Source organism: Phycodurus eques, chromosome 15, assembly GCF_024500275.1.
Source record: "Phycodurus eques isolate BA_2022a chromosome 15, UOR_Pequ_1.1, whole genome shotgun sequence".
NCBI lineage: Eukaryota > Metazoa > Chordata > Actinopteri > Syngnathiformes > Syngnathidae > Phycodurus > Phycodurus eques.
Genome location: NC_084539.1, coordinates 24,103,451 through 24,126,291, shown reverse-complemented (window position 1 = coordinate 24,126,291; position 22,841 = coordinate 24,103,451). Strand labels below are relative to the sequence as shown.

General features: G+C 46.3%; 1 protein-coding gene across 10 annotated transcripts in view; it reads right to left on the bottom strand.

Annotated features, from left to right (window-relative positions):
* LOC133413678 (cGMP-dependent protein kinase 1-like) overlaps window positions 1-22,307 on the bottom strand; it is a 35,601-nt gene extending 13,294 nt beyond the window's left edge. For 8 of the 10 annotated variants that reach the window (XR_009769906.1, XR_009769907.1, XR_009769908.1 and 5 more), the window contains exons 1-10: window positions 22,130-22,307; window positions 20,257-20,958; window positions 18,445-18,586; window positions 8,622-8,688; window positions 8,452-8,551; window positions 2,400-2,513; window positions 2,041-2,146; window positions 1,028-1,091; window positions 855-932; window positions 61-146 (exon numbers count right to left, since the gene is read on the bottom strand). Coding sequence is in view for 7 of the 10 variants with exons in the window: in XM_061698336.1 (XP_061554320.1) it covers window positions 61-146; window positions 855-932; window positions 1,028-1,091; window positions 2,041-2,146; window positions 2,400-2,513; window positions 8,452-8,551; window positions 8,622-8,688; window positions 18,445-18,586; window positions 20,257-20,545 (1,046 nt within the window). In the remaining 3 variants the exon portion in view is untranslated. Of the gene's footprint in view, window positions 1-60; window positions 147-854; window positions 933-1,027; window positions 1,092-2,040; window positions 2,147-2,399; window positions 2,514-8,451; window positions 8,552-8,621; window positions 8,689-18,444; window positions 18,587-20,248; window positions 20,959-22,129 lie in introns of those variants that run through there. The other 2 variants (XM_061698337.1, XM_061698343.1) reach the window with 2 other exon arrangements.
* Window positions 22,308-22,841: the final 534 nt, after the last annotated feature.

The window sequence follows — 22,841 nt, the reverse complement described above, 5'->3', positions numbered from 1 at the left end:
GGAAGTTGGAAAGGGTGACGATGCGGATGGTAACGCGTTGCCACATTCGTGTGCGTTCACCCTTTCAGCGCTTGCTCGCCAAACCAGTCGCCTTTGGACAGCATCACCTTCTCACCACTGGAGGTGCTCTGCTGCGACACGGTCACCTGCGCACCAGGTCAGAAGAGTTTGGGATTTTTAGTAGTAGTAGTTTTTTTTTTCCATTTTGCCTTTTTTTTCAAATTGAATTTTAATTAGATTTTACAGCATTTGACTTCATTTAAACTGTTTTCATTTATTGTGAAGGCTTTGTTTTAGTTTAGTTTTTAGTTTTATTATTGTTTGTCCTACTTTTTTGTATGTATGGATTACTTGGGTTGTTCCGAACATCTGGTAAAATTTTCATGTCAATAGCACCTTGGGAAATATATTTAATGTTAAAAATGGTGAGGTATTAAATACTTATTTCAGCCGCTGTATATTAAATAAATTTGCAGACAAATTCATAGGGTGGGCTAAACCAAGTTTTGCGTGGGCTTGAGCTACCCAAAATAGGGCTGGACTCGCCACTGCTCCCAACATTAGCCGTCGCCATTGTTCTTGCCGTTTTTTGTTTACCCATCAGGACAGATCAACGCGTTACGTCACGCTCACAATAGTGATTAGTTGAATAATGTTTTTATTTGGTTTCCAAGACAATCACGGTTCAGTCAGCATTTTCTAAACTCTTGTTTTTATTTTTATTTCATTAATGAGAATGTATTTTCAATTTTTATTTACATTATTGAGTTGGTTTCCGTTAAATATAACAACCGTAGTGTGGCCCACATGGACATGCCCCCTTCACATGTGGACAGGAAGTAGACAGTGCTCACCTGACCCTCACTGATGATGAAGAAGGTGTCCCCTGTGGCACCCTCCCGGATGATATAATCACCATCGTTGTAGTGAGCCTGACACACACACAAACGCACGCGCAGACGCAAGGGTCACATGACCAGACACGGCGTCCCTTTGATTAACACGTGTCCGGCGGGTCTGGACTCGCCTCCTCCAGAACGTCCGCCAGCTTGCTGAGAATGTCCTCAGGAAGGGCCTGGAAGGACGGAACGCTAGAGGTGGGACGACATGGCGTCAATATGACATCATCATCTGACAGTGGGTACGTTCGAAAATTGAATCTGACGCTTTCACTGCGCTCTGAGAGTGCAGTGTTCAAAGAGGCAGAGCGCACTCCGTTTTCTATGAATTTACAAACAAGTGTGTTGGCACTTGGCAGGGATATGTCAGTGCATCCGCCATACTGAATCCGCCAGTTCTGCCTGTGAGGATCTCAGCCTGCCTGACGCTCCGGCTGCTCTGAGTGTGGCGCTCTGAATAACTGAAAAAAAAAAAAATACATTTACCGGCATTACCTGATAACTAGCAACCCTTTATTGCTCAGTGACTGTTTTTCTCAATATCTTCATGTCTCAAAAGTGTTCTGTTAATTGTCTGTTGTCGTACTAGAGCGGCTCCAATTACCGGAAACAAATTCCTTGTTGGCGGCACGGTGGTCGACTGGTTAGAGCGTCTGCCTCACAGTTCCGAGGACCGGGGTTCAATCCCCGGCCCCGCCTGTGTGGAGTTTGCATGTTCTCGCCATGCCTACGTGGGTTTTCTCCGGGCACTCCGGTTTCCTCCCACATCCCAAAAACATGCATGCAGATTAATTGAAGACTCTATATTGCCCGTAAGTGCGTATGTGAGTGCGGATGGTTGTTTGTTTGTATGTGCCCTGCGATTGGCTGGCAACCAGTTGAGGGTGTACCCCGCCTCCTGCCCGATGATAGCTGGGATGGGCTCCGGCACGCCCGCGACCCTAGTGAGGAGAAGCGGCTCAGAAAATGGATGGATGGATGAAATTCCTTGTGTGTTTTTTGGACGTACTTGGCAAATAAAGATGATTCTGATTCTGATTCTGAACGGCACACTCCAACAATGTTCTGAGTTTCTGAACGTTCCGGAGTGCAGAGAGCTGGCTCGGAGTGAATTTCCGAACGTACCCATCATGAACGTTACCTCCGCAGGAAGTCGGTGTACTGGGAATGTTTGATGAGGCCGGTCCGCATCATGATGGTTTGAAACCCCTGACGGTCGATGGCCCACAATTTGATGTCGGTCAGCGCTGCGTGCAGACCCGCGCACACATGCGCACATACACACACACACGCATGCGCGCACACGCACACAAACACGCAGAACCCCAATTACACACGACGGTTCTGGAGGAAGATGTTTCGGTTGGACTGAGGTGATGTGGACGTATTTTATGCTAGTTTTTGGGATGCTACTGTGTGTGTGCGTGTGTGTTTGTGTGTGTGTGTGTGTGTATTTGTGCATGCAAGTGAGTGTGTGTGTGTGTGTGTGTGTGTGTGTACCTGTCACCGTGGCCGTGCGAGTGCAGTTGTACAAGATGGCGAGCTCTCCAAAGACTTTTCCAGGTCCGATGGTGCACAACTTTTTTCCTTCTTTGGTCACCTCCACCATACCCTCTGATGGCATAAATTTACTGCATTTAATTGATGAATATTCTATTATATCATAGTCCACGTCCACTGTCAGAGGTGGGTAGTAACGCGCTACATTTACTCCGTTACATTTACTCAAGTAACATTTTGGATAAATTGTACTTGTGAGAGTAGTTTGAAGGAACCATACTTTTTATTTTTACTTTAGTATTTATGTCAAGAATAATCGATACTTTGACTCCATTACAATGATCAACATGCGCACTATGGGGGTCACAAGCCAGTGCAAACTGTAGGCCGGTCCCAAGCCCGGATAAATGCAGAGAGTTGCGTCAGGAAGGGCATCCGGCTTAAAATGTTGCCAAACAAATATGAGCGTTCATCCAAAGAATTCCATACTGGATCAGTCATGGCCCGGGTTAACAACGTCCTGCCACCGGCGCCGTCAACCTGCAGGGCGCCGTTGGAAATTCAGCTACTGTGGGTCGAAGTCGAAGAAGAAGAAGAAGAAGAGGTGGAAAGTGGGTTCTTTGGCAGGAAGAGAAGAGGAAAGCACAGAGCAAATCTCAGGAGTTGGTTAACATGGTGATTAGGAGAAAGGTTGATATATGGTTGATATATTGTGTGTCCAGGGGACCAGGTGGAAAGGCAGTAAGGCTAGAAGTTTAGGGGCAGGTTTTAAATTATTTTACCATGGTGTAGCTGAGAAGAGAAATGGAGTCGGGGTTATTTTAAAAGAAGAGTTGGCTAAGAATGTCTTCGAGGTGAAAAGAGTATCAGATCGAGGGATGAGGCTGAAACTTGAACTTGAGGGGGTTATGTATAATGTGATTAGTGGCTATGCCCCACATGGAGGATGTGACCTAGAGGGGAAAGAGAAATTCTGGAAGGAGCTAGACGAAGTAGTTCTGAGCATTCCAGACACAGAGAGAGAATCGTGATTGGTGCAGATTGTAATGGACATGTTGGTGAAGGAAATAGGGGTGATGAAGAAGTGATGGGTAAGTACGGTATCCAGGAAAGGAACTTGGAGGGACAGATGGTGGAAGACTTTGCAAAAAGGATGCAAATGGCTGCAGTGAACACTTTTTTCCAGAAGAGGCAGGAACATAGGGTGACTGACAAGAGCGGAGGTAGAAGCACGCAGGTGGATTACATCTTGTGGAGACGATGTCATTTGAAGGAGGTTACTGACTGTAAGGTGGTGGTAGGGGAGAGTGTGGCTAGACAGCATAGGATGGTGGTGTGTAAGATGACTCTGGTGCTGGGGAGGAAGATTAGGAAGACAAAGGCAGAGCACAGAACCATGTGGTGGAAGCTGAGACAGGACGAGTGTTGTGCAGCTTTTCGGGAGGAGGTGAGACAGGCTCTCGGTGGACAGGAGGAGCTTCCAGAAGCCTGGACCGCTGCAGCCAAGGTGATCAGAGAGGCAGGCAGGAGAGTACTTGGTATATCTTCTGGCAGGAAAGGAGAGAAGGAGACTTGGTGGTGGAACCTCACAGTACAGGAACTCATACAAGGAAAAAGATTAGCTAAGAAGAAGTGGGACACTGAGAGGACCGAGGAGAGGGGAAAGGAATACATTGAGATGCGACACAGGGCAAAGGTAGAGGTGGCAAAGGCCAAACAAGAGGCATATGATGACATGTATGACAGGTTGGACACTAAAGAAGGAGAAAAGGATCTATACAGGCTGGCCGGACAGTGGGATAGAGATGGGAATATGTTGACTCGTGCCAGCAGTGTGCTAGCTAGATGGAAATAATACTTTGAGGAGTTGATGAATGAGGAAAATGAGAGAGAAGGGAGAGTAGAAGAGGCCAGGAAGTGGCAATGATTAGTAAGGGGGAAGTTAGAAAGTCATTAAAGAGGATGAAGAATGGAAAGGCAGTTGGTCCTGATGACATTCCTGTGGAGGTATGGAAGCATCCAGGCGCATCTAGGAGTTTTTGACCAACTTGTTCAATAGAATTCTAGCGCGTGAAAAGATGCCTGAGGAATGGAGGAAAAGTGTGCTGGTGCCCGTTTTTAAGAACAAGGGTGATGTGCAGTGCTGTGGGAACTATAGAGGAATAAAGTTGATGAGCCAAACAATGAAGTTATGGGAAAGAGAAGTGGAGGCTAGACTCAGGACAGAAGTGAGTATTTGCGAGCAACAGTATGGTTTCATGCCTAGAAAGAGTACCACACATGCATTATTTGCCTTGAAGATGTTGATGGAAAACTACAGAGAAGGTCAGAAGGAGCTACATTGTGTCTTTGTAGATCTAGAGAAAGCCTATGACAGACTACCCAGAGAGGAACTGTGGTACTGCATGCGCAAGTCTGGAGTGGCAAAGAAGTATGTTAGAATAATACAGGACATGTACGAGGGCAGCAGAACAGCGGTGAGGTGTGCTGTAGGTGTGACAGACGAATTTAAGGTGGAGGTGGGACTTCATCAGGGATCAGCCCTGAGCCCCTTCCTGTTTGCAGTGGTGATGGATAGGCTGACAGATGAGGTTAGAGTGGAAGCCCCGTGGACCGTGATGTTTGCAGATGACATTGTGATCTGCAGTGAAAGCAGGGAGCAGGTGGAGGAACAGTTAGAAAGATGGAGGCATGCACCGGAAAGGAGAGGAATGAAGATTAGCCGAAGTAAAACAGAATATATGTGCATGAATGAGAGGGGTGGTGGGGGAAGAGTGAGGCTACAGGGAGAAGAGATAGCAAGGGTGGAGGACTTGAAATACTTGGGGTCAACCGTCCAGAACAATGGTGAGTGTGGTCAGGAAGTGAAGAAACGGGTCCAAGCAGGTTGGAACGGGTGGAGGAAGGTGTCAGGTGTGTTATATGACAGAAGAGTCTCTGCTCGGATGAAGGGCAAAGTTTATAAAACAGTGGTGAGGCCAGACATGATGTACGGATTAGAGACAGTGGCACTGAAGAGACAACAGGAAGCAGAGCTGGAGGTGGCGGAAATGAAGATGTTGAGGTTCACTCTCGGAGTGACCAGGTTGGATAAAATTAGAAATGAGCTCATCAGAGGGACAGCCAAGGTTCTATGTTTTGGAGACAAAGTTAGAGAGAGCAGACCTGGATGGTTTGGACACGTCCAGAGGAGAGAGAGTGAGTATATTGGTAGAAGGGTGATGAGGATGGAGCTGCCAGGCAAGAGAGCTAGAGGAAGACCAAAGAGAACGTTGATGGATGTCAGTGAGGGAAGACATGAGGGCAGTTGGTGTTCGAGAGGAGGATGCAGGAGATAGGCTGACATGGAAAAGGATGAAGCGCTGTGGCGACCCCTAAAGGGACAAGCCGAAAGGAAAAGAAGAAGAAGACAATGATCAACATTCCGCTCCCTACTTTTAGTTATCCATTAGTGTATACGCAATCTATTTTTAGACTTCATCATCGACTTCTGCATAGGGCTCCATTGCGGCCAATCCAATGTGATCACTAGGGTCATTTAACTCCAATTCACCAGACGGCACAAGGCAGTCACATGACCGCAGACATACCCTTCGTGGGCAAAGTGATTCATTTTCCGGGGAAAAAAAACAGCCACATGAATGTTTACTTTACAGACCCTGAAAAACAACAGCTTTGCCATGCAGCTCTTAAATTGTGACTGCCCAAACTTGGATATTTCAGTCCACTTCTAACTTGAGAAAACGCTAAGTTGCAGATGTGTCTCTCTCTCTCTCACTCTCTCTCTCTCTCTTTCTCTCTCTCTCTCACACACACACACACACACACACAGAGACACGCATAAGGTCGCACGCACATACACACACATGCACTCGCACGCACGCACACACACACTCAAGTCTGGTCAGCAAACAGCTTCTTCAATCAGTCATTTCAATGAATAAAGCAAATCCTGTTTCTGTAGGCCCCAGTACAGGTGTTCTTGATTTTTGCGCATTTTAAAATTGAAATAGTGACAGGTGTGTGTGGATTTCCATATATATATATATTTTTTTTTAAATCTGCGATTGGCTGGCGATTAGTTCAGGGTGTACCCCGCCTCTTGCCTAGAGTCATCTGGGATAGGCTCCAGCACGCCTGCGACCCTAGTGAGGGTAAGCAATGTGGAAAATGAATGAATGAATGAATTATTTTAAAAGTTTTATTTGATGTTGATGCCCTGATTTTTAATTTTTTTTATTTTTATCAGAAGTTACTCATTAGTTACTCCTTACTTGAGTAGGTTTTTGTGTAAGTACTTTCTTACTCAAGTAAATATTTGGAGGAATACTTTTTACTTTGACTTGATTCATATTATTATAAAGTAACGGTACTCTTACTTGAGTACAATATTTGGCTACTCTACCCACCTCTGTCCACTGTTTTCATGAAGTGACAAGTTGCTAAAATGCTCGCATCAAATGAATAGGAAGTACACTTGAATTAGATTAGACCTACAATATAATTTTCCAGCTTTATTGTGAAGGCCACAATGCTTTGAGTCACACCAAGTTGTCAGTTGCAGGGCCAGCTCACCCATTTGGCAATATAGGTGATTGCTAAGGGTGCTGTGGCTTCAGGGGGTGCCACTAAATTGTGGGGGGAAAAAACAAACATTTAATATGCTGTAAAGATGTTAAAGCTAGTTATTAACTTAATATGAAAAAGCTAACATAGATTCAAATGTAAAGTAATGCCCAATTGATAGTTATACAAATGACAATAGGTAAACCATTTCCAAGAAAGTGTGACTTCTCTTTGAATTTTATTTTTGTTGTTGTTGTGCACGCAGCAAACCAGGCAACTTCAGGCACCATTATGAGTGGTGAGGTCACCTCATGAAGTAAGTATCAAAGGATATGTCGAAAATGCTTAAATTTGGATTCCAGGATTATTTTTCTCATGAAATCGGTAAAAAGAGAATGGCAACATGTAATAGACACAATGACGACGACATCTCACTTCATCCGTCACCACAAGCACAGGTAGCTTAACGCTAACTTCACAATTTAGCTCACCCAGCTGTTCAGACATGAACTAATCCTCATGTCAGTTATGCATTGATTTGATAGGAAATTAAAGCAATTGACAATGCAGAGATTGAAACTGTAAACTATACCTAAAAAACAACAATTACGAATGTTGTCATATAAATAAGTAGTCTATGTACAGTATATGTAGACATTGCCTTGAGTGGCTTACACATCCCCTTCCCCATGCCTTCCTTTGGTCATTCTTACCATAATATTACAGGTATATCTCATGCCTGTATGCAAAGGATAACCCTAAACTCCATCAGGACCCTGGAGTAGGAGGAAAGGGCTGTGAAAATGTGATCAGAGGCCAGTACCTCCTTTCTCCAAGCAAGCTTTGAGGGTACAGATTGGCCCTGTTTCGATGATGTCTGTGATGATATTAATGAACGTGGGGACACTGTATCATCATACATTTCATTCTGTGTGAACTTCTTAATCCCAACTAAAAAAGTGGTCACTTACCCCAAAAATAAACAGAAATTCGCTATCAATAAAAAGAAAAGAGACACTCAGGAGGAAATAAACAAGTCTCCAAGGAGGTTATGGATTTAGTAAAGAAGGCCAAAATTAAGTATAATAATAAAAGTGAAAGTCAGTCTTGAAGTCGTGACCCCCGTGCTGTCTGGAGCAATATACAATCCATGGAAATTAATCAGTCTACTACTGTGACGAAGTAGGATGTTCAGGTAAATGGGGTGGATAATGTGGACTTGGCAAATGGTGTCACTGCATTTTTCTCTTGTTTTTAAAGATTTGATTTCATGAGTAATCTCTTTGAGTTGAGTTAATCTCTCACACCACAGAATGATCTGATAATATCTTAGAAAGAAAACATGCGCAAAGATGCTGGCCCTGACTCAATCTGTGGATGCACACTGTGCTAGCCCTGGCCGAGGTCCTCCATGTTGGACTTGAGCTGTCCCCGTGCAGTGGACCAGAAGAAGAAAGAAGAAGTGGAAGCAAAAGGTGTCACTAACCCTCAAGAACATAGACGCTGGATCCGTCGTCACCCTCCTGGATGACGCAGCATCCTCTGTCCAGGCTGGTGGGCCGCATGCAGTCCAGGATGGTGAGGATCTGGACAAACAGAACCGTGACAACATGGCCGTCAAAGTCGGGACAAAATAGACGGCGGAGTGGTTCTCACCTGTCCATGTTCCAGGTGCTTCATGAAGTCATTGTCCATCAGCGCCCTCTGGATCAGCTCACTGGACCTGCACACAAACATGCAAACATTATTTTGTTCTGATGGGGGCTGGACAGATTCTCCGCGGCTGTGCTGGGAAAACAAGGACGGAATAGTTTGACTGCGATTGCTCAATCAGCCACCGTAGGCCCAAATAATGTGTGGTAATCCTATTATAATAGCGGCATGTTTTTATGAAGGCGTATTGTTACGCTAAAGTTGCCCCAACTTGACCGAGTGTTGCCGAGCAGACTGGGAGGCATGTTATTGCTGCGAGTTGTAAATAAAAGCTTGCATTGTTGAGGGAGCCTTGCATCAGTTGATGTCTTTTGACACAACTTAGGACAGAAAGTTCTGAGTGGCAGACATTTGATTTAGAAGGCGAGAAACATGATAAAATTCAAGAAAGCCCGTAGCAAAGTACAAAAATGACTCCATCTCTCCCTCCTCACCGTCTACCGAACACCATCAAGAGTCCTTGTCAGGGCTGCTATTTCAGTACCCTGAGTCCAGCCCTTGAGTGTGTGTGTGTGTGTGTGTGCGTGGGTGTGAGTGTGTGTGTGTCATGAGTGATTAGCAGGATTGACGTGTTGGAGTCTAGCAGCTGCATCTCATCATCCTAATTACGCCCGACTACTCTTAAGACACTGTGCGACTCCCACTCGTTGCCAGACTATCACCGCTCTACGTCGAGTTCGTAGCCTAGCCACCTTGTCCATCTTTTGCTTCCCGAAGACCTCATAATTTTATCTCTAACCCATTATTGCTCTTTTTCCCCAGTCTGCCGTCTGCCCTTGCTCCCTGCAAACCAGCACTCACCTCCTGCTGCCCACCGACAATCCTGACTCCTACCCTGCCAGACAGGGGTTCCGAGAACTAGATCTGGGATAGACAGGGTTCCAAGGAGGACCTTTCTGTTTGCTTCCAATCTACAATGAGCAATCATTCACAAACTGCCCTCCCTCTCCTCTCTGCATCTGGGTATAACTCACAACCCTAATCCTGACGGTCCTCAATAAAGGCAAAAGTGATTTTAAATGTTCATCTGTCCACTTCCATCCATCCATTCCATTTTCTTCCGCTTATCTGAGGTCGGGTCACGGGGGCATTAGCTTTAGCAGGGAACCCCAGACTTCCCTCTCCACAGCCACTTCCTCCAGCTCTCCCGAGGGGATACTGAGGGGGTTCCCAGGCAAGCAGAGAGACGTCCAGCGTATCCTGGGTTGTCCCAGAGGTCTCCTCCCGGTGGGACAGTGCCTGGAACACCTCACCAGGAAGGCGTCCTGGAGGCATCCTATACAAATGCCCGAGCCACCTCATCTGGCTCCTCTCAATGCGGAGGAGCAGCGGCTCTACTCTGAGCCCCTCCCGGATGACCGAGCTTCTCACCCTATCTCTAAGGGAGAGCACGGACACCTTGCGGAGGAAACTAATTTCGGCCGCTTGGATCCGGGATCTTGTTCTTTTGGTCACGACCCACATCTCGTAACCATAGGTGAGGGTAGGAATGTAGATCGACTGGTAAATAGAGAGCTCCTTCTTCACCACAATGGAGCAATACAAAGTCCGCATCACTGCAGATGCTGCACCGATCCGCCTGTTGATCTCCAGTTCCATTCTTCCCTCACTCGTGAACAAGACCCCAAGATATTTGAACTCCTCCACTTGGAGAAGGAGTTTACTGCCGTAAATGTGGACCAAACTCTGAAACCGGTCGTACAGGGACCGAACAGCCTGTATCAGGGGGTTCGGTCCCCCATACTCCCGAAGCACCACTCCACAGGACTCCATGAGGGACACGGTCGAACGCCTTCTCCAAGTCCACAAAACACATGTAGACTGGTTGGACGAACTCCCATGCACCCTCGGAGACCCTGCCACTGTTCCACGGTTAGGACAAAAAACACACTGCTCCTCCTGAATCTGAGATTCGACTTCCTGACGGACCCTCCTCTCCAGCACCCCTGAATAGACCTTACCAGGGAGGCTGAGGAGTGTGATCCCCCTGTAGTTGGAACACACCCTCCGGTCCTTTTTAAAAAGGGGGACCACCACCCCAGTCTGCCAATCCAGAGGCACAGTCCCCGATGTCCACGCGTTGTTGCAGAGGCATGTCAAGCTGTCATGGGTGTGTGTTATGGTTGTTGTCTTCCCCCTGTATCGTACACACCAGCTCCTGAGCACATCTTCCCCACCTGTGCCTCATTTACCCGAATTACCCCATGCATTTAACCTCCTGTCTCATTCTTTCTGGTCGCCAGTTCGTTGTCACGTTCCAGCATTCCTTGTTTCCACATCACTGACTCATAGTAAGCCTCGACCCTGTTCTGATTATTGACCTTGCCTTTTTGCCTCACGTCTTTTGGATACTGTTGCCTTTTCGGATTGCCTGCCTTTGTATCGACTTCTGCCCGTTTATTAAACCGCTCTCTTTGAAACTGTCCATTTGAATTGGAGTCGTGCATTTTGGGTCCTGTCCTTTGTTCTGTTCATGACAGAACGAACTGGCCCAAACATGGACCCAGCAGACTCAGACCCGGTGCGCAAAGCCCTTCAAGCGCAGGGTCAACGCATCTCGAAGCAGGATGAGCAGCTTGCTGACCTCCACCTTCATCTAAAGGAACTGTCAGGCATCAGGACACTATGATGAGACAGGTGGCCTCATAGTTTGAAGTTCTAATGAATATGGTTCAGAAAAAGGAACCAGCTGACACAGCACCCGATGCCACTACAGTACCAGCATTTCCATGTGAAGGAGTCACCATGCCGCCACCTGACACCTCCGCTGCTGTCTGCCCAGAGCTCTCTCGACCGGAGAGGTTCTCTGTAGATTCTGGGAATATTAAGCTGTTCATCACTCAGTGCAAACTCCACTTTGAGCTGCAGGCAGCTGCCTTCCCCACCGAGCGGGCAAAGATCGCTTTTGTCATTTCCCACCTGACTGGTCATGCGGAGGTGTGGGCTACTGCTGAATGCAGCCGAAATTCCGCCGCGTGTCATACTTGGACTTCTTTTGTATAGTATATGGAGCAGGTTTTTCAGTATTTTTCAGTATATATTTTTCAGTACAGGGCAATACTCGATGCATTTTTTCAAGGACTATCCCCTGCCGTCAAAGATCATTTGGTCCCACGAGACCTGTCGACCGACTTGGACACTTTCATTGCCTTCGCCATAAATATCGACAAAAGGCTTTTTGATCGCGGGTTGGACGGAGATTGGCTGAAGGATGCGCCACCGCGCACTTGGAGGAGGCGCCTCGGTGACCAGCCAAACCAAGGCAGATCCCCTGTAGACAGTCTCAATCCACTGGCTAGCGTCACCACGGATGAACCCATGCAACAGGGCAGGTTCAGTCTCTCCCCTGAGGAATGTCAACGCCGGCTGAGGGAAGGGCGGTGCTTCTACTGCAGGCAGTTGGGTCATTCCGTGAGTAACTGTCACGTCAAAGTTGCCGGTGCCGGTAACAAGAGCACGGGAGCGGTGAGTCTAAATATCATTAAGGAAGAACTTAACCAGATTCTTCCTAAAGTGACACTCTGCTCTCCATATCTGTATTTTTTTACTCTGGTTCTGACGCAGGTTTACTCCATTCCCTCCTTGTTAGACGAATGCACCTTAAAAGTAAGACGCCACCGCAACGCTTATACTGCAGATGGAAGTTTTATGGGCAAGATCACTCACCCCAACCAAACACTCACATTAACATTTCCTGATTCTCACTCGGAACGCATTAGTTTTTATGTTTTTGACCCAATGAATTATGACCTTATTTTAGGGAACCCTTGGTTGAAATTACATAACCCCCACATTGACTGGTCCTCTGGGCATGTTATGTCATGGGGCAGCAATTGCGCCCAGAACTGTTTCAAGCCTCCATGTAATGTTCAGGGATATTTTTCAAATGAAATTCCACAGACCCCATCTGTGGATCCTGACTTGTCTCAAGTGCCCACCTGTTACCATGACATTAAAGAAGTTTTTTCCAAGTCCAAAGCCAAATCTCTTCCACCCCACAGACCTTATGACCGTGCAGTTGACTTGCTGCCTGGAACCACACATCCACGGGGGAGGTTGTTCTCTCTTTCAGGGCCGGAACACAAGGCTATGAAGGAGTATGTGGAAGAATCACTGGCAGTTGGGATCATTCGCCCATCTTTATCCCCTGCGGCAGCAGGATTTTTCTTTGTGGACAAAAAGGACAAGACCCTGCGACCTTGTATCGATTACCGTGGTCTCAATGAAATAACTGTGAAAAACAGGTAACCTCTTACGCTCATCTCCACCGCCTTTGAGTTCCTGGAGGTAGCCAAGGTGTTCACCAAACTAGACTTAAGAAATGCGTATCATCTAGTCAGGATAAGGGAGGGGGATGAATGGAAAACAGCATTCAACACACCAACGGGGCATTATGAGAATTTGGTAATGCCTTTTGGACTAACTAACGCTCCAGCTGTTTTCCAAAACTTTGTCAATGATGTCTTGCGTGACATGTTGAATGAGTATGTTTTTGTATGTTTGGACAATATTTTGATATTCTCCCTGGATGAGGAGAGTCACATCATTCATGTCCTCACTGTGTTGCAGCAGTTACTGCAGAATGAACTTTATGTCAATGCTGAGAAATGGGAGTTCCACAAGGCGTCCGTTTCTTTTCTGGGTTTCGTGCTGGCTCAAGGTGAAGTCAAAATGGACCCTTGCAAAGTTGATGCCGTGACTAATTGGCCCACTCCCACATCACGCAAGGATGAACAAAGGTTCTTAGGGTTCGCAAATTTCTACAGAAAGTACATTAGAAATGCCAGTTCAATAGCCTCGCCTTTGCATGATCTTACCTCGCCACACAGACCCTTTGTGTGGAACCCGGTTTGTCAGTCAGCTTTACAGAAACTAAAATCAAGCTTTACCTCCACTTCCGTCCTCACTTTGCCAAGTTGATGCGTCTGATGCCGGAATAGGAGCAGTGCTCTCCCAGAAATGTCTCAAGGATGGTAAGTTACATCCTTGTGCTTATCTCTCTAAAACAACTGACTCCAGCCGAGAGAAATTATGATATAGGTGACCGTGAACTGCTGGCTGTCAAGGTGGCTTTGGTGGAGTGGAGGCACTGGCAAGAAGGGGCTCGGACTCCGTTTTTAGTATGGACAGATCACAAGAAACTTGAATATCTTAAGTCTGCTAAATGATTAAATGCTAGGCAGGCTAGATGGGCTCTATTCTTTACAAGATTTAATTTCATATTATCCTAGCGACCTGGTTCTAAAAATGGTAAGCCAGACGCTTTATCACGTATTTTCTGCGAAGAGAATTCTTTGTCCGAACCTAAAACCATTTTGCTCCAGTCAAGTTTTATTTCTGCTTTTGTTTGGGACATTGAAACTGTGGTAAAAGAGGCTCTGAATAACACTCTTAGCCCTGAAGATTGCCCTGAAAACAGGCTTTATGTGGTCCCGACCTTAAGGGGAAGAGTAATCCACTGGGCTCACACTAACCGGACTGTATGTCACCCAGGCATTGCCAAAACGCAATCTGTTGTCGAACAGCACTTTTGGTGGCCTAATGTTAGAAGAGATGTTATCAATTACGTCAATGCTTGCCAGGTATGCGCTGCTAACAAGCCCTCTCATCAACGTCCTTCTGGGGAGTTGCGACCCCTGCCAATACCACAACGTCCTTGGTAAGACTTTTCCGTAGACTTTGTGACAGGATTACCTGCCTCTAAAGGAAATACCACCATTCTCACAGTTGTTGACAGGTTCTCTCAGATGGCACACTTCATTGCACTGCCGAAACTCCCCTCAGCTAAAGAAACTGCCGAGTTGATGATAAACCAGGTATTCAAGTTTCATGGTTTTCCCAAGAATGTGGTATCTGATAGGGGCCCCCAATTCGTTTCACGATTTTGGAAGGGGTTTTGCAGTTTAATAGGTGCTACCGTCAGTCTGTCATCTGGGTTTCATCCTGAAACCAACAGACAAACTGAGAGGCTGAACCAGGACCTGGAGACTGGGCTCCAATGTCTCACTTCACAGGAGCCACAATCCTGGACTCAGAAACCTGGTTTGGGTCGAGTTCTCTCACAATTCTCTCCCCTCTGCATCCACTGGTCTATCACCTTTTTACATTATGCATGGTCACCAACCATCTCTGTTTCCTGCCATAGTCCCCAAGTCCTCAGTTCCATCTGCATTGACCTTGGTGAGATGCTGCAGGAGGACCTGGGAGCGAGCGCTCCGAATCCTGCTACGCCAAGGACGGTCCTACAAGACCGCAGCTGACCGTAGGAGGACACCGGCCCTGAACTACAAAGTTGGTCAGCGAGTTTGGCTCTCCAGCAAGCATATTCCACTCCAGGTGGAGTCCCGGAAGCTCCCTCCCAGGTTAGTTGGGCCCTTCCCCATCACAAAGGTCATCAAACCTGTCACCATGAAATTTAGGCTCCCAAGCTCGATGCGGGTCCACCCTGCATTTCACGTCAAGCCCGCTCGGGAGTCCCCTCTGGTCCCGCCTTCCAGGCCCCCTCCTCCCCCCTGTTTCGTGGACGAGGGCCCTGTCTTCACGGTGATGCGGCTGTTGTCGTCTCGTCGGAAGGGGGAGGGGGTTTCAATATCTGGTGGACTGGGAGGGCTACGGGCCTGAGGAACGTTCATCAGAATCAGAATCATCTTTATTTGCCAAGTATGTCCAAAACACAAAAAGGAATTTGTCTCCGGTAGTTGGAGCCGCTCTAGTACAACAGACAGTCAATTTACAGAACACTTTGGAGACATAAAGACATTGACCAAAAACAATTGTGCAAAAAGATGCAGTCCTCTAGCACTTAGAGCAGTTCGAATGACTAATATTGCAATAGTCCGGTGCAATGACCATTGTGCAAAGGGCGCTGAGACTTCAAGGAGTGTATGCGGTTTAAAGTGACGAGTAGTGCGATCATCTGGGACAATGTTGGTTGTGCAAATGTTACAGATACTCCTCAATCAGTGTGCAAATGGAGCAGATGCTACTCTGGCATGAGTGGCCAGTATATGCAAATAGTGCAGCATGGCGAGACAACTACAGTGAGTGCACGAGTAATACATAATTGGCCCCACAGAAATGTGACAACGAACTCAAGTCAAAAAAATTCCAGCTTGTTGTAATGGAATTATAGGTTAAGAAGTTGATCGCAAGAGGGAAGAAGCTGTTGGAATGTCTACTAGTTCTAGTTTGCGTTGATCGGTAGCGCCTACCTGAGGGAAGGAGCCGGAAGAGCTGGTGACCGGGGTGCAGACGGTCCGAGAGGATTTTGCATGCCCTTGTCTTAGTTCTGGCAGCGTGCAAGTCCTCAATGGTGGGTAGGGGGGTACCGACAATCCTTTCAGCAGTTTTGATTGTCCGTTGCAGTCGGAGTTTGTCCTTTTTTGTAGCAGCACCAAACCAGACTGTGATGGAAGAACACAGGATTGATTCGATGACCGCTGTGTAGAACTGTCTCAGCAGCTCCGGTGGCAGGCCGTGCTTTCTCAGAAGCCGCAGGAAGTACATCCTCTGCTGGGCCTTTTTGAGGACGGAGTTGATGTTGGTCGCCCACTTCAGGTCCTGAGAGATTGTAATTCCCAGGAACTTGAAGGTCTCGACAGTTGACACAAGGCAGCTGGACAACGTGAGGGGCAGCTGTGGCGAAGGATGCCTCCTGAAGTCCACGGAAGTCATGGGTGCCGTCTGGGTTTATCGTGGCTGACTCGGTCATTCGGGACTTCCACATTGCGCATCATGGGGCTCCAGGGCCATCTGGGGCCGGTCGTTAAGGGTTGGTTAAGGGCTGTCATCAGAATCAGAATCTTTATTTGCCAAGTATGTCCAAAAGACACACAAGGAATTTGTCTCCTGTAGTTGGAGCCGCTCTCATACGACAACAGACAGTCAATTGAGTATAAGTATACCCACACCTGCTCGGCGCCTCTCACCGTGGGCAGCTCCAGAGAGGAAGAGAGTCCAACCCCTCTCAAGAACCTCTCAACCAAGAACAAGAATGCCGATGTACAGGCAAGAACTTAAATGCGCGAAGCCAACAGTGAAAAAGTGGACCAATGAAGCAAAGATAGAACTTCAAAGCTATTGAGACTGCACAGACTGGAGTGTCTTTGAAAATTCAGCTGGCAGCCTGGATGAATATATGGACACTGTCACATGCTATATCAGTTTCTGTGAAGATGTGTGTGTACCAACAAAGTCATTTCGCACTTTCAACAACAACAAGCCGTGGTTCACTGCCAAACTTAAGCAGCTTCGCCAAGCTAAGGAGGACGCATATCAGAGCGGGGACAGGGCCGTCTATAATCGCGCTAGAAACCAGCTGACTAAAGAAATTAACATTGCAAAGAGGAACTATGCAGCAAAGTTGGAAGAACAGTTTAGCGCAAACGACTCCAAATCAGTCTGGCATGCATTCCAATCGCTGACTAATTACAAGCGACGATCCCCCCAAGCTGAGAACAATAGCACACTAGCCAACGACTTGAATACCTTCTACTGCAGATTTGAAAAGGACACTTTCACACCCCACACCCATCCGGCCTCACCCCCGACCACAATCACACCTCTGACTTCTGCGTTTACCATCCACGAACAGGATGTGAGACGCATCTTCAAACAACAAAAGATTAACAAAGCGGCAGGCCCAGACCATGTGTCCCCATCCTGCTCAGATCTTCAATAGATCTCTGGAACTGTGCGAAGTGGTGACCCGGTTCCGGGCAAAGGAAACCTCGATCCATTTGATTTATTCTTCATAGGTTTTTTTGAAGTTTTTGGAGCCGTGCTTTGTCTGGTCCCTCCCTTAGGACTTAACTGCTAGGATCATTGGGACACAAACCCCTCCACCACGATAAGGTGATGGCTCAAGGAGACACATTAAATCTGTCCATTTCCTTGGTCATATATGGATGTTCATTTGATTACGGGGCTTTTTGTGTCCTTGATGTAAAATTTAAAGAAAAAACATATTTAAATAGATTTTTTCAATAACCAGCAGTGGGTGTGCCTAATTATAAGTGTTGTCTAAAATTTCATATTAATATTAGTGTAGTTTGACATTTTTTTAGTGGTGTTATGGTGGTATTTTACAGTTTTCACCCTGTCCCTAGCACAGGGTGTGGATATATGAAGCTCTATCTTTCTACTAAAAATGCTACAATGGTGTAGCTTTTAATTTTTATTAAATATGCCATTGTGGTGGAAATTACATTTCTCTAGGGTATCTGACAAAAAGACCAAATAAAAAAAAAAATCTTAAATCAATATCTATGGACATGAACAGATTCTGACTCACAGAAAGGTGACAATTAAGGTAAGGTAGGTGTATATAGTTTTTGTGACATTTTATTTTTGAGAAAAACGAAAATCCGAAGTGCCCGAAACCAAATAAACACCCATATATTCTTTTCAGTTTTCTGTTTAATAAAAACAAAACTAAAAAAAAACCAGTATTTTTTGTTAATAGTTTTGGGTGTCTGGGGCAGATTAATTTGAGTTAGATGATTTCCTTTGGGAAACATAACTTTAGTGTTCATACAATTCAGTTTTAGTCAGACTTTCTGGAATGGATTAATCAGGAAAACCAAGGTTCCACTGTAAAGGAATTACGGTGGAAGAAATTATTCAGAATCATTCATGCACTCCCTTCTCCCTCGCCACTATATAGGGATTTTTAGGGAACTATCTAAGTCCACTGTACAAACGTCTTTACATAGTGATTAGGGAGTTAGGCAATGGTTCTCAACACAGCCTGGATCGGGCGTCTCACTCTTTGGTCTTGCAGTAGCTGGTGAGCGTGACATCAGTGAGCTGGGCCGGGTCTAAAGCGGTGGGTTCTGCAGAGATTGCCTGTCTCTTGATACGCTGAGGCTCGTCCAATGACACTGGCGTCATCGGTGGAGCATCATCTGCTGGACATAAAGAACCACAACCTCAAGCTAAGTGGACCGCTGCAGCTCAACACCTAACCAGAACATTTTATACCCGACTGACACATTGGTGGAAATCTACAGCCTGACTACTAATAAAGTCGTATGTCAGTTCGTTGGCTCATTTGGTGGTCCATTCAACCTTTTGTTTTTTTGGTTGGTTGGTTAGTTCCTTGGTTTGTTGGTTTATTAATTGGCTCGTTGGTTGGTTTACTGATTACTTGAGCTTCAAAGAAACTTAGTTATTTTACTGATTACTTGATTTCAAAAGTAACTAAGTTAGAAAAAAGTTACTTAGTTACTTTCAGCAGCTGCCAAGTGGCAGGAATATCACTTATCCACAGTACAAAAAAAAGCATTATCTTAACTGTACCCATCCATCCATCCATCCATCCAGTTTCTACCGCTTTTCCGAGGCCGGGTCGCGGGGGAAGTAGCTTTAGCAGGGACGCCCAGAGGCATTCCCAGGCCAGCCGAAGGATGTAGTCTCTCCAGCGTGTCCTGGGTCGTCCCCGTGGTCTCCTCCCGGTGGGACGTGCCCGCAACACCTCACCAGGGAGGCATCCGGGAGGCATCTGAATCAGATGCCCCAGCCACCTCATCTGGCTCCTCTCGATGTGAAGGAGCAGCAGCTCTACTCTGAGATCCTCCCGGATGACCGAGCTTCTCACCCTATCTCTAAGGGAGAGCCCGGACACCCTGCGGAGGAAACTCATTTCGGCCGCTTGTATCCTGGATCTTGTTCTTTCGGTCACGACCCACAGCTCGTGACCATAGGTGAGGGTAGGAACATAGATCGACCGGTAAATCGAGAGCTTCGCCTTTCGGCTTAGCTCCTTCTTTACCACAACGGATCGATACAAAGTTTGCATCACTGCAGACGCTGCACCGATCCGCCGGTCGATCTCCCGTTCCATTCTTCCCTCACTCGTGAACAAGACCCCAAGATACTTGTACTCCTCCACTTGGGGCAGGATCTCATCCCCGACCTGGAGAGGGCACGCCACCCTTTTCTGACTGAGGACCACGGTCTCAGATTTGGAGGTGCTGATTCTCATCCCAGCCGCTTCACACTCGGCTGCGAACCGCTCCAGTGAGAGTTGGAGGTAACGGCTTGATGAAGCCAACAGAACCACATCATCTGCAAAAAGCAGAAATGCAATACTGAGGCCACCAAACCGGACCCCCTCTATGCCTCGGCTGCGCCTAGAAATTCTGTCCATAAAAGTTATGAACAGAATCGGTGACAAAGGGGAGCCTTGGCGCAGTCCAACTCTCACCGGAAACGAGTCCGACTTACTGCCGGATATGCGGACCAAACTCTGACTCCGATCGCACAGGGACCGAACAGCCCGTATCAGGGGGTTCAGTACCCCATACTCCCGAAGCACCCCCCACAGGACCCCCCGAGGGACACGGTCGAACCCCTTCTCCAAATCCACAAAACACATGTAGACTGGTTGGGCGAACTCCCATGCACCCTCGAGGACCCTGCCAAGGGTGTAGAGCTGGTCCACTGTTCCACGGCCAGGACGAAAACCACACTGCTCATCGTGAATCTGAGATTCGACTTCCCGACGGACCGTCCTCTCCAGCACCGCTGAATAGACCTTACCAGGTGATCACCCTGTAGTTGGAACACACCCTCACACCTGCGTTTGGCACCTCGGCGGCAGTGTTGTCAGCACCAGGCACAGAACTGTGCTGACGATCCAGCTCAGCCTGCAGATGTCTAATCAGGAGCTCTTTGGTGTCCAGCTCCAACTCCAACTCGTCAATCAATGCGTCTCGCTCCATCAGCTCCTTGATCTTCAGTTGCAGCGCCACTTGCAGGTCACGCAGCATGCCGCCACCGTCGCCCCTCTTTGGCACCGCCATCAGCGTGTGGATGTGCACTGCACACACACACATGCACACACTCACACGCATACGCAGCCACATATGTTGAATCCACTCACTGCAGCATCCAAGCTGACTTTTGGGACACACGAGTGGTGAGAACTAACAGCGAAATGTAAATACTTTATTGCTTTACTCAAATAGTTTTAAAGTGTCTGTAATTGACTACATATGCTCCCACACATAGTTGTGATTTGCAAATTAATCTTTTATTATTATTATTATTATGTTTTACCCTATCCTACGGTAAGTTTTACCTTAACTATCTCTACTTCTACGGAAGTACAAAATGTGAGTACTGTAGCCTCCTCCGGGACATCCTTTGATGTTTTAGTTGTATTGTGTTTTATTTTGAAAGAGTAATAAACACACTTGCCTTGTGAGGTCGCAATGTTATTAAATGAAGCCTCTAAAGGAAGTTCTGTTGCGTCCTGATTCTTCCTCAGATGATGAGCCTTCAAACGTTGACAAAGACCAACAAAATCAAGCACCGGACGGCCACACTGCACCCAGACAGCTGATTTTGACAGCACCTCTTCACAATAAAAGTCACGAGTTCCCAAGCGACAAATGTTCATATTGATAAACAGGAAGAGCAACGATTTAAACTATGAATTCATACACGTCCCAAAACATGTGACTCTTGAAAACGTGTACAGAGAAATCCCTGCAAATAACTTGCACAAAATTAGAATTTCCAATTCCCTTCCAAATGTTCAAATGCTATTACTTTGTACACAAATAACTTAAAACTAACAAATAAAAGTATTTATACACTGCAATACATTGGTGACTTATCAGTAATGAATGAAAAGGAGTTTACTGTCTTATAACCTCAGGACTTTTTTCCCCTTGTTTGTTAGATTTGTTTTTGTTCTTTACTAACAAAATGTCAAATTTATGTTTATATACCAATTTTCTGCATAAATATATATTTCCATCCATTTTCTTTTACCGCTTATCCTCACTCGGGTCGCGGGCTGCTGTAGCTTATCCCAGATATTTTCGGGCGGGAGACCTGCGGCACCCGGAACCAGTCGCCAGCCAATCGCAGGGCACATAGGAACAAACAACCATTCGCAATCACATTCACACCTACGGGCAATTTAGAGTCTTCAATTAATGCATGTTTTTGGAATGTGAGAGGAAACCGGAGGGCCCGAAGAAAACTCACCCAGGCAAGGGGAGAACATGCAAACTCCACACAGGCGGGGCCAGGATTTCAACCCCGGTCCCCAGAACTGTGAGGTAGATGTGCTAACCAGTCGGCCACCGTGCCGGCTAAATATATATTTATATATCAAAATTTAAATAAAAATGTGGGGAAAAAAATCCTGCAAACTCCTTTATCGATATTGCTAATTTTATAAATTCGCCTTCTTTTTTTCTCTGCCGCTTGGAGGCAGCAGAACACAATGACGGTGCTCAAATTCTCCAGACGAAGAAGACCCGCAAAGCAAACAACATGGCTGCGCCCGAACGGGACAAGCAGGCAAGCCAATTCAAGTTGTATTCTTTTCATTTTATCAGAGGTGGGTAGTAACGCTCTACATTTACTCAGTTACATTTATTCAAGTAACATTTTCCATAAACTGTACTTGTCAGAGTACTTAAAATGCACTATACCTTTTACTTGAGTATTTATGTGAAGAAGGATCGACATCCCGTTCGCTACTTTTATTTATCCATTCCTGTGTGTGCGTGTCTATTTTTAGACTCCATCTTCTACTTCCGCATACGGTGCCCATTGCGCCAATCAGACGACACAAGGCAGTCACAGGACTGCTCACGTAGCCTTCGCGAGCCAATCAATATGCCTCAGGAAAAAAAAAAAAACAGCCGCACAAGTGTGTTTACTTTCCAGACTGTGAAAAACAACGGCTTAGTCATGCAGCGCTTAAATTGTGACTGCTCAAATTATTTCAGGCCACTTCTAACTTGAGAACACACCTTGCAGTAAGTTGCAGATGTTTCTATTGTTGTTTTGGCAATGATATGGCAAAATTAGCTCTATCATATGGTGCCGCGCACACACACACACAATCACACAGTCTGGTCAGCAAAAAGCTTCTTCATGAAGCTTGCTTTATTCACATTTCAGTGAATAAAGCAAATAATGTTTCTGTAGGGCCCAATGCATGTGTTGTTTTTTGGGCAGTTTAAAATTGAAATGGTGGCAGATGTGTGTCGACTGCCATATGTTATTTTTTTTATTTTATTTGATGTTCATGCTCGGATTTAAAAAGAAATAATCAGAAGTTACTCCCAAGTTACTCTTTACTTGAGTAGTTTTTTCATTGAGTACTTTCCTACTCTTACTCAAGTACATTTTTGGATG